The sequence below is a fragment of the Otolemur garnettii genome, unplaced genomic scaffold (assembly GCF_000181295.1).
Source record: "Otolemur garnettii isolate 467f Iridium unplaced genomic scaffold, OtoGar3 scaffold00011, whole genome shotgun sequence".
In the NCBI taxonomy this organism is placed as follows: domain Eukaryota; kingdom Metazoa; phylum Chordata; class Mammalia; order Primates; family Galagidae; genus Otolemur; species Otolemur garnettii.
The window spans coordinates 1,324,236-1,336,240 of record NW_003852406.1 but is presented as its reverse complement, the minus strand read 5'-3'; the positions used below and the strand labels follow the sequence as shown (position 1 = coordinate 1,336,240).

Sequence of the window (12,005 nt, the reverse complement as noted above, 5' to 3'; positions counted from 1 at the left end):
ATTTGAAAGGAGATTTTACAATATGTACCATTAGCCCGTTTTTTAAACTTCTGAAAAATAATTGACTTTATAGAAAAAAACAGTTTTCTAAATCCTTACATCTAATAAACGATTTAAAAACCCTCGAAAAATACAGAAACCCTGGATTGTGAATAATGAAATTAGATAATAAATACATTGCTTCTTGATCTTTAAGTCAACCACTGTTTGTTTTTTTTCAGCTCGTTACACAGCTAAGTAAAAATTAAGGAAGACAAGTCCTTACCTTTTCCTTGACTGCTTCCAGTTCGGCATCTGTAATTTTCCATGGAGTTTCTCTTTTTAATTTCTCAGCAGTTGTTAAATCTTTGCAGCTTTCATGGAGACGATATGGTTCAATCATCTCTTCAAAGACTTTCCAGCTGAAATTTGAATTATAAAGGAGGCCTCACAGTGGGAAACTAACTCATTATTTCACAGATACTCCAGGTATGACTGGCTCTGCTGGCTGTGGAATCAGAGCTGAATGTCATGCAAATCTTTTAATAATTATCTTTGCAGGGAACTTACTGTGAATAAAACCATGGTTACAGTATTCCCTCCGTACCCAAGAAAAGGCCTTAATGTGTTTAAGGCCTTGTTAGCTTAGTAGGTATTCAATCGTCACTATTAACAGGCAAATGCATAGATACTAATTGTTCCACAAATACAATTTCTGCACAGTATAGTCAAAGACATGGCCATAATGTAGACACTTTAGCTCCCAAATGTGTTTCCATCTGGCTATTGCACAGAATCAATGGGAGACATTCATCATTTAATGTAGGAGATGGCTCACTGGGAGTTAGATGGGGCCACCCTCATGGTCAGGACACCTGGCACCTCCCACTCATGGCAGGAAGTTGTAGGAAGGGAGACAAGGGCGCGGGCGCCCATGAGTTTCATGGTTACAGAACAATCTGTAAGTGTGCTTCAAATAATGCTGCCCTTGTCCTTCTGATGTTTGATGTTGCTGCCCGAGATTTTCAAATGTGTATTATTCAGACGCACATTAGGGGGAAGAACAAAAATCAATAATGTTTTAATGCCCAAGAATCGAAGGCCATGTTAGAGCCTTCAAAAAGAAATCATTGAGGAGAAAACAAGCAGCAGTGTCGGAGAGCTACAGAACATTTGAAAAATTGCTAGAAAAAAACTCACTTGTTTTACTTAAGAATCCCCTAAGATTTACTTTTGAAAAACAATAGCCAAAGTAAATCTTATAATTTATGTCAGTAGTTGTTTTCTGTCTGCTGCTTTAAGATGATCCCACGTATGGACAATTTTCTTTGGTTTTATGTAATGTAGCTTACTTATAATTTGGGGACTTTGGAACGAGTGATAATTAGAATCAATTTACTGTTAGCTTAAGAAATGGAAATGTAAGCGATGAGTTCAATTATCTCAACAGTTGGGCCTGATTCAGAATTTGTAGTTAACAGTGCGGTGATTACAAAGGATGGTCCCTACCAGTGAGCCTTTGTTTAAGGGACAGGAGAGGCATTTAATGGAGTGGGTTCCTATTGCACTAACTTACTCGAAAAGGTAGAGGAAGGCAGGGAAACAATGAGACTGGTATTCTTTCAGACCCACAGTGATTTATTTGCTATTACTTCCAATAGGGTTGTGCCTTTCGAGACTTTGGCAGGGGTCAGTCCTATGGAAAGGTACTGACGGCTGAAGAGGAGGCTGTGTCCTTCCTCCAGCTCTTCCCTTGTCCTCCTGGGCCTGGATAACCTGGGCTATAAAAGGGCAGTCAGGATGGCTCTTGGAAGCCGTTTTGAAGGTCTGTATGATGATGTATCTGGGTGACAGCGCTCTGAAAAGTGTGCAGGACCATGTCAAAGCCAGGCATTCCCTGGACTAAGGTTAGCAACCGACAGGCTCTTTGTTTAAGCTCTTCATATACTTATTTTAATCACCACGAGAGCTTCTTTGCGTTTCAGCCCAGATCCTTGTTAGAAAGTACAGCACAAAAATATTTTCCTGGCTCGGCGCCTGTGGCTCAAGAGGCTAAGGCACCAGCCACGTACACCCCAGGTGGCAGGTTCGAATCCCCAGCCCAGGCCCGCCAAACAACAATGATGACTGCAACCAAAAAATGGCCAGGTGTTGTGGCAGGCACCTGTAGTCCCAGCTACTTGGGAGGCTGAGGCAGGAGACTTGCTTGAGCCCAGGAGTTGGAGGTTGCTGTGAGCTGTGATGCCATGGCACTCTACCAGGGGGACAGCTTGAGGCTCCTGTCTCAAAAAAAAATAAAAAATAAAAAACAAACCAAAAATATTTTCCTAAGAAACAGAAGGCGACGTGGAGGTTGCTAGTCCTCTTCCCTGCGTCCATAGTACCCTTCTGCTTTGTGGTTGGGGAGGGAATGACTCCACCCCCAGCAGCAGCCAATCAGCACAATTCTCGGTCAGCGTGATCGGCAGGGGCGGGGCCTAGACCTTAGCCCAGCTTGAACCCCTTAGGCGCTTTCAGGCCGAGCACGTCGAGTGGCTCAGTCACTCATCTAAATGGAGCCCTAGCCGGAGTCCGACGACGTGGAAATAGACAAACTTTCCTACTGAACACCCAGGAGCAAGTATGTAGTCCTGGATGCTATTGGCAGTCAACTTGTTTTTATAAGCTAAATCAACTGAGATTGATGATTTCATAATGCAAGGTAAAGTAGAAAGAGTGAAAGACAATTAGTCCTTGATTACAAAATTAACTTAGATCAAGCTTAATCTCAAAGCCAAGCTATACTTGTATATTTTAGTCATGTAGACAATAATTTCCATCAGCTAAATCACTAGGAGTCAGACTTTCCTTCACTTGTAGCCGAAACATCCAAGTGACACAGGAGGCGATAATGAGGCTGGATTTGCCAGTGCCTGTTCTTTGAACTTAGGGTTCCTTGTTTTTGTTCATCCTTGATTTGTTCCTCTTCGGGCTCCTTTCTGAGCTGCTATGTTCCATCCTCCTTGCTAGGTGTCTTGAGGTAGCTCAAGATTTCTGTTTTGTTTCTCATCAAATCTTATTTTTCTTATAAGTACTTTTTAATTGACTCTAAAATAAGCCAAGTATTACAGGCTGTTGCATATAACTACAAACTAATTTCACTTTTGAAATTAACTAACAGATGCCCTGCCTTCCCCATCCTTGTTCCTCATAATGAAGTTAAAAAAATTTTTTATGGCATAGAATTTTCCTCCAAGTCCGCAAAAGATGTCTTCTCTCCAAGTAATGCACCCATTGTTTTTATGACTACACCAGCATCTTTAAAGTATCTAGTGAATTGCTTCTAGTTTCTCTTTGAATTTTATATAAGATTGTTGTCTTTTTGTCCTATGACTTTTAATTCAGTCTATACAATTTTAAAAAACTGTATTTAACTACAAAAGCTTTTCGGTTTCTCCTGGCTCAGTTATTTTCCCGTTACCTTTGTTTTTGTACTCCCTTTCACCCTTGCCCTACCATGTTTATTGACAATGTACATGTGATAAAATGCCTCCTCCAAGACTTAGTGATGATGTTTTACTGGTTGTCGAAAGATTTATTAAAGGCAATTATAGGGCATTTAACATTGTCCTTCAACATGGAAATCATTAACAAACTAATTTTTACATTGTGCATCACCTGATGATTAAGAAAGACTAGAGATCAGGGTACGGTTGTTAATGGGAGAGAAAGGCTGCCCAGAGACCCATGTGGGAGCTGAAAACCAAGCCTCAGCCCCTGGGTCCATGGCTGTATCGGCCCAGAGGAAGAGCTCTGATTGTGCCACCACAAGGAGTTCCCTTATTTAAGGTATTGCAGTCAGATGTGGTGGCTCTCGCCTGTAATACCAGCACTCTCTGAGGATGAGGTAGGTGGATCGCCTGAGCGCAGGAGTTCGAGACCAGCCTGAGCAAGAGTGAGACCCCATCTCTTGGAGGCTGAGAAAGAGGATCGTCTGAGCCCAAGAGTCTGAGGTGGCTGTGAAGTATGACATCATGGCATTCTACCAGGGGTGACAAAAGTGAGACTGTCTCAAAAAAACAACAAACGGAAGTATTATGGATACGATGGATATGTTACCACCAGCCACCTGTGAGGTTTACTGAATGAACATTTTTTGTTCTATGTTAGGTCACTTGCACATATTGGAATAGCCATAGCCAAGTTCAGATATGTGACTGTCTCCTAACGTAATGATACGAGTTATGGTACAAGGCTGAAGAGGCCACTCCCAGCACACACGCCCTTTCTGGTGGCCTCTTCTCCTAGCACTTGGCCACAAGGATTCTTCTATTTCAGTAAGGATTTTTTGTTTGTTTGTTTTCTGGATCTTTCTCAAGACCTTGACTTACAAGCAAAGAGAAAAATCTTCAAAATTTTTGGAAACGAATTCATTTATTTCCCAAGGAAAGAAAATAAGTCATTCTCTTCAGTGCAGGATGGTGAGGACATGGGAGAAACATCAATTAAAATGGTGCCTAAAATCAAATTTAGATATGAGGACAGACGCAAAAATGCCTACATCATTTATTACTACTGCCCAGGGACGTTTGCTCACTGAGAGGAGGACACCATGGGGAAGAGGACACCACATCAGGGCAGTGAGATGAAGAGCGTCTGGACTGTGTCAGACCCTGAAGAATAAGAGGCTGGGTTAGAGGAAGAGGTACATGAACATGCTCAGTGATAGGATGGAGCAGACGGGGAAGCAGGTGGGAACTGTGGCAGCTGGATGGAAACTAGTCTGCAAGAAAGGGAAGGTGAAAAGGACTTGGGGAGAGAAACCTCAGCTGATGGGCAAAGAGACAAAGGGAGGTAGTTTGTAAGTCAACACAGTTTTTGGCTGTGGATAAGACAGACAACAGCAAGGAGGATTTGGCCACAAATGACTGATTTGTGCCCAGCATTAAGCCGGGGATTATAGAAAATCCAGAATTAGTAGGAAAAACAGTGACCACCCCCCAGACCACAGACATGGTCCTATCGTGCAGAGCACTGGCAGGCTTTGGTCTGCTGCTAAGTGGCATGTGCTAGAGAATCCTCCAGCCCCATGTGTTATGCCAGAGCGTGCATTTCCACCAGTTAGAGCCATAAGATGAGCCTGTTTGATCATATCACCGCAAATGCCAAGCGGCAACAACTGAAGGAATTAAAATTCTTCCAATACAAATGTGGACGGCTACCAGAGATTCTTGTATGACAACCGAATTCTTACCAGAAAGCTCATTCCAGCCACCAAGGGGAATTAAAAATGTGTTCCTAATCTTTCTTAAGCATTGAAACTATATAAAGACAGAAATGTAAAGCCTTAGAGGTCTGTCTAATATAAGGAAATATTATAAAGTAATAAGCAGTTCAACTCTGTTGATTGTCGTTTTCTTACTACAGGTCAGGTGTTTTGTAAAGTCATGTTAAGTGACCCCACAGGTCATGAACACCCTCAAAGAATAGGAAGTTCAAGTTTGTTGGTCAAGAACAATACATTTGAAATATGAATAATTTTTAGTTAGCTATTGAACTCATTCAGAATAATACTAAAAAGAAAGGAAGAGACAAGAAAACCCGAGAAGTATGGAATTACCGCCCATCAGGGATTGCGAAAGGAAGCAGAAATGCTGGCTGGAAGGAAAGGGATGGGGTCTGGCAGGACAGGGAGGACCTGAGCTGTGGGAGACCTTTGGGTCCCTCTGTACAATGACTCTTGGAGGCCCTTCGCCACACCAAACCTAATGTACTAAATTGCATCTGAACACAACAGTAAATATGACTTTGGACTATACACCATTAAAAACACTTTTAATTGTTAAATTATAAGTCTAAGTCACATAATGTAATTTATAGTAGGCTGTGACACGCTTGGGAATATTGTTGTTATGGATGGAACATATATGTCTCCCAAAATTCACATGTTGAAATACTAACCCATCATGAGATGGTATTTGGAGATGGGGCCTTTGGGAGGTGAACAGGCTATGAGGGCAGAAGCATCATAAATAGGATTAGTGACCTTATAAAAGGAACCCCAGTGAGTTCCCTTACTCCTTCTACCATGTGAGGACAAAGCTAGAAGATTGCCATCTATAAACCAGACCCTCACCAGACACCAAATTTGCCAGCGCCTTGATCTTAGACTTCCCAGCCTCCAGAACTGTGAGAAATAAACTTCTATTGTTCATAAGCCATCCAGTCTATGGCATTTTGTTAGAGTAGCCTGCGGTGACTAAGACAATAATGGAATTTGTAAAATTAACAGTTAATGAGGGTTCAAATGGTGTCACATTTTGAAGCTATTTAAACAATTACTTTAATTTTGTCATTTAAAAAAAAAATGGAGCCAGTACATTTCTTTTCCAGGATTCAGAGAGTTTTAGCATTTCCCCCAAAAGTTCATAGGCCCTAAGAATTGGGTGCTTAGCGTCCAAAAGCTCAAATGGACTTGGAGGATCAGTATTGTCATGATACTGAGAAGACAAAAGCTGTCTCCACACATTCTCTGTCAGAGTTCCCCATCCTGGCTGCCCTGCAGGTGGCTTTGGAAAAGGACACTTGCCCTGATTACTCAGGCCAGAATCTTGGACCTTCAGCTTCTTGCTGCTCTTGCCACCTTAGAAACCAAGAGCAATTCCAAAATGCTAACTAAGCCGTGTTTCAGGAATTCTCCTTCTCAGGCTTATTTTTACCATAAAACCTTTTTTTCCCATTAGAATGGACTTGATGGTTTTATGTCATGATTATTTGAAGACCCTTCTTATCACATCCTACCGAGAAGTCACTGCAGTAAATAGAACACATTTTCCCCCTTTGATAAGCAACACAAAGGAGAATGAGGGAGTACAGCAGGTAATCAGCGCGTCTCCTTAAATGTTTCATACCTCTCTTTGTTTGGCTTAATGTTGATGTCACCAATGATGTGGATGTCTGCAAATTTTATTCTGAATTTGCTCAGAAGGGAAGCCATTCTGAAAACATAAGAGAAAAACACTTCATCATTGCATATGTTAAGTATTTTCAATCAAAGAGTTTTTATTTTCGTGTTAAGATATCCAAAGCAATCAGGTTTCATTTCAGCTTAGCTTTCAGATGCTTTTTGGTCCCTGTCGAGTCTGATTTTCATTATGGTATTTGATGGACAGGTTAAGTGTGGAGCAAGCTATTCCAGGGAAGGCATGAAGACACCGGCAAGTCTGACTCTGCATGTGTGTTTCAGGGAAGACAGGCAAAGTGGGACTTATTATTTGAAAGAAAGATCGCAAGTCTAAATACTTATTGACTGTTATCTTGCTGATAATTTTTGCTGAGTGACTGAAAAACTGCTGGCAAACTAATAATTATCATATATTATATGGTTATGTAGTGGAGGTTTTCCCTAGTGACTGGTAATTTTCATTTAATTTCAAAATTACAGAAAAGTTGCAACGATATTGTAGTGTCCTCCCAGATCTACCAGTTGTTTATATTTTGACCCATTTGATTTTTAAGTCTCTTTGTTTCTCTTTCTTTGTAACTGTCTGCTTATCTATCTATCTACTATCTATACTTCTCTGTCTACATATCTCCTATTTTAAATTTAGTTGCGGGTATCAGTCCCCTTTGTCCTTAAATATTTCAATGAGCATTTCCTCAGAATGACATTCTCTTATATAAACAGAGTATAATTTTTAAAATGGAAAAATTTAACCCCGATGCCATACTATCCTTTAATTCATAAACGATCCTCCAATTTCATTAGTTATCCCAATAAAATACTGGAGGCTTTAAGAAATATAAAATGATTATAGACCTGTTATTTTCCATTTTAATAATGATTTTCTTTGGAGGACTCAATATATAGAATATATGCATATTTTAAAATTTCAGAATATTATGGGGGTACACGAGTTTTGGTGACAGTTTGCTTTGTACAGATTACATCGGAGTTATAAGAGTGCCCCTCATCCAGATAATGTGCATCGTAAAATATAGGTAATATTAATATATGTGAATGTTATATTGGTTTAATAGAAAATAAATATAAGAGTAGATGGTTAATATATATATACAGTCATGTGCTGCGTAATATCCTTTCGGTCAGTGATGGAATGCATATGTGATAGTGGTTTATAAGATGATCAAGGAGTTAACAATTCGTTAGTGATCTTGTCGGGGTCATGGTGCAACCCGGTACTCAGGTGGTGGTGCTGGTGCCAACAAGCAACTGTGCTGCCACGGGGGCGGCAGGGGTACAGCGCATGCAGTTATGTGCAGTACACAGTGCTTGATAACAATAAACAACTATGCTCCTGCTTTATACACTTCCTATATTTATAGCTTTTATCCTTATTGTAGAGTGTACTCCGTTTGCTTATACTAAAAAAATTAGCTGTAAAACAGCCTCAGGCAGGTCCTTCAGGAGGCATTCCAGGAGAAGGCGTTGTTATCATGGGAGATGACACTTCTATGTTTATGTTACTGGTCCTGAAGACCCAGCAGTGGGAGGAGATGTGGGTCAAAGACAGCGATACTGATAACACTGACCCCGTGGAGGCTGGGGCTAATGTGGGAGGTTGTGTCTTTGCCTGAGTTTTTAACCAAAAAGTTCAGAAAGTAAAAAAAAGAAAAACCCACAAATTTACAAATAGAATAAATTTTACAGAATAAAAATGTTAAAACCGAGAATATTTTTGTAGAACTGTGCATGATGTGTTTTCAGCTAAGTGTTATCACAAAAGAGTCAAAAGTTTAAAAAACGTTTGGAAGTTTATAAAGTGAAAAAGTTTCAGTCAGCTAAGGTTAATTTATTATTGAAGAAAGAAAGATATTTTTTATAAATTTAGTGCAGCCCAAGTGTCCCCTGTTTGAAGCCTACAGTGGTGCACAGCCACGTCCACGGCCCTCACGTCCACTCACCGCTCACTCACTGACTTGCCCAGAGTAGCCCCCGGTCCTGCAGGCTCCATTCATAGCAAGCTCCATACAGGTCTGCATTTTTTTTTTTAATCTTTCATTCTGTATTTTTGCTGTGCCTTTTCTGGTTTGATACATACATACAACTGTGTTGTAATATGCTGTACATGTTGGCATCTAGGAGCAGCGGGCCATTCTGTACAGCCTGGGTGTTTGTGTGAGTATACTCCATGATCTTTGCACAATAACAAAATTGCCTAATGATGCATTTTTTGGAACATACCCCGGTTGTTAAGTGATGAATGACACATATACGCACATACAGACTACGATACCAAAATCACAGCACGATCACATCCTCCTAAGAGGGAAGGGAAATGTTAAAATTACAGAATATATGTCTGTCATTATTTTGTGGTTTCTGGAAGTAGAAGTTGCAAGAAGGGCTCGATCGGCTCGGCGCCTGTAGCTCAACCGGCTAGGGCGCCAGCCACGTACACCTAAGGTGGCGGGTTCAAATCCCCAGCCCGGACCCGCCAAACAACAATGACAGCTGCAACCAAAAAATGGCCAGGCGTTGTGGCGGGCGCCTGTGGTCCCAGCTACTTGGGAGGCGAAGGCAGGAGACTCGCTTGAGCCCAGGAGTTGGAGGTTGCTGTGAGCTGTAATGCCATGGCACTCTACCCAGGGGGACAGCTTGAGGCTCTGTCTCAAAAAAAAAAAAAAAAAAAAGAAGGGCTCGATCCAGGCTTAAGTATTCCCTGAGGGACCAAGAGCTGCTGATGGTAGTTGTCCAGATTGCCACTAGAGGTCTCTGCAACAGGCCACATTCTCACAACTACACATCAGATCTCAATGGCTAAATAAATGAGAAAGATACAGATTGACACTGTGGGATTTTTTTTTTTTTTTAATTAGGAGAGTTCTCAACAGTCACCCATTTAAATTCTCCCCAAGTATAAGGAGAAACTGGGGGCACAGACATGTTTAGTGACTGTTGTCAAGTCCTGCAGCTCCTTAGTGGCAGGGCCTGGGTAAAGCCCCAGGTGGTGTCTCGCAATTCAGTTCTCTTACATACACTGTGCTGAGAGTGACTGCTGTGGACTAGCAGGTTCTGATTTCCCCCCAAAGGAACAACTGGACATTAATTCCATCAGGCCCTTCCTTCCTTGGGTGTGTTTACTAGTCAGAGCAGATAGTAATAAATGATAAGCCAAGACATAAGGGAGGTAACTCCCAGTTAAGACTTTAGATGAGGTGTCTGTGCCAAATTACTTTTTGAAAGTATTTGTGATAGGGGATAAGAGAACTGGAAGACAGTAATTAGAAAAAATACGCATCTAGGCTATGCCTGTAGCTCAGTAGGTAGGGTGCCGGCCACATATACTGCTGGCGGGTTCGAACCCAGCCAGGGCCAGCTAAAACAACATGACAACAACAAAAATAGCTGGGCATTGTGGCAGGTGCCTGTAGCCCCAGTTACTTGGGAGGCCGAGGCAAGAGAATCTCTTAAGCCCAAGAGTTTGAAGTTGCTGTGGGCTATGATGCCACAGCACTCTACCTAGAGGGACAGCTTGAGACTCTGTCTCAAAAAAAAAAAAAAGAAAAAAAGAAAAAGAAAAAATACACATCTAATTTATTGGCCAGAAAACCAAGGAAACATGAGGCTTATCCTGGAGGCTTTGTCTTTAAATCTATTTTGCCTGAAAGAAACTTAAAGGTTTTTAAAATTAAAGCATGAAAGCAACGAGCATCTGAAATGACCTAACACATGAATGGTAGACTACTTACGTGATTTTTTCTTCTTCAATGCGGTTGATCTTCCCTCCAACATAGATTCTCAATTTACAGTCTTTCCATTTTTTTCTGAGAGTCAAGATATAGGGGATAAGAAGCGTTAACCCTGGAACAAAGAGTAAATTATGATGGAAGGGATGAGTATATCTAAATGAAAGGAAATGAATAGCTTTATATCGTTATTCATTCCCACAGTCGTAGCTCTTCAATAATTTACAATCTTTGGAGAACACAGAAATGTTCTTCTTTAATCACTATTGTTTTCATCTACCTTCCCGTGCATTTTGTTAAGTTTGTCAAAGTAGAAATCCTCCTCCCTCGTAGATGCTGTAGAAGTTTTTACCTCCATCATCAAATAACCACCAAACATCAATCGTGCCTTTTCCTTGTTTCTTTTTAAATTGGGTGCTGGCTTCCACCAGCTTCTGGTTGAATTCTCCCACGTGCATCGACTGGATGGTGTTAACGCTGCCATCTGAAATGAAAGAGAGACTGCTGGGGGCGGCGCCTGTGGCTCAAAGGAGTAGGGCGACGGGCCCCTATACGGGAGGTGGCCGCCCCAGCCAAAAACTGCAAAAAAAAAAAAAGAAAGAAAAGAAAGAAGGAGAGACTGCTGCATTTCTTTTTCTTTTTGAGGACAGAAGCAAAATAATTTTCCAATCTATTGCTGAAAATAGAGAAAAGGTCATGGATTCATGTTCATTATAGTTACTGATAAGTAGTGAGTTCTATTTTCCAAAAAAGGAGAGATGAAGTTGAATCCTATAGTAATTTATGTCACCTTCAATACGTAAATAAAATTTGATATTGGCTTGATGAAGATAGTACTTATTGTAAAGCATGGATTATTTCCCAATCCTTGGTAATGTGTCTCAGAGTGAAATTGTTATTTAGGCAGGGAACAATGCTAAATTATCTACTATAGTAGCCAAAACATCCTAATTTTCCTAAATCTCAGATAAAAATCAACTTAATATTTTCAGATTTACTTAAAAGTAGAACATGTTGTGATTGGTTTTCTAGAAATAAGCAATGGAATCAGGGAATTCTTTGGTTAGGGGATTCGTTCATGAAGCACAGTTAAAGTCTGGATTATGATGTTTGCCAGAAACCATATGCATCATGAATTCTCCAGGGCTCTTTGGTCCCATGGTCCACCTGGCTAATGTCTCTGTTTTCTTGTCAAGGAATCTTGTCAAACTGAGGTAAAGCCACTTGAGCTATTTGAATCTTTGTGTATGAGATGTAAAAAAAAAAAGCATGTAAGGAAAGACAGAATACTTTAAATTATAACCAAAGGTGCACATAAAATCCTTAAATTTTTTTTT

General features: G+C 40.7%; 1 protein-coding gene across 2 annotated transcripts in view; it reads right to left on the bottom strand.

Annotated features, from left to right (window-relative positions):
• SLC12A1 (solute carrier family 12 member 1) overlaps positions 1–12,005 on the bottom strand; it is a 99,471-nt gene that overhangs the window by 5,559 nt on the left and 81,907 nt on the right. For both annotated transcript variants that reach the window (XM_003784335.1, XM_003784336.1), the window contains exons 22-25: positions 11,021–11,152; positions 10,672–10,783; positions 6,870–6,956; positions 266–401 (exon numbers count right to left, since the gene is read on the bottom strand). In XM_003784335.1, coding sequence (XP_003784383.1) covers positions 266–401; positions 6,870–6,956; positions 10,672–10,783; positions 11,021–11,152 — 467 coding nt within the window. The remainder of the gene's footprint in view (positions 1–265; positions 402–6,869; positions 6,957–10,671; positions 10,784–11,020; positions 11,153–12,005) is intronic.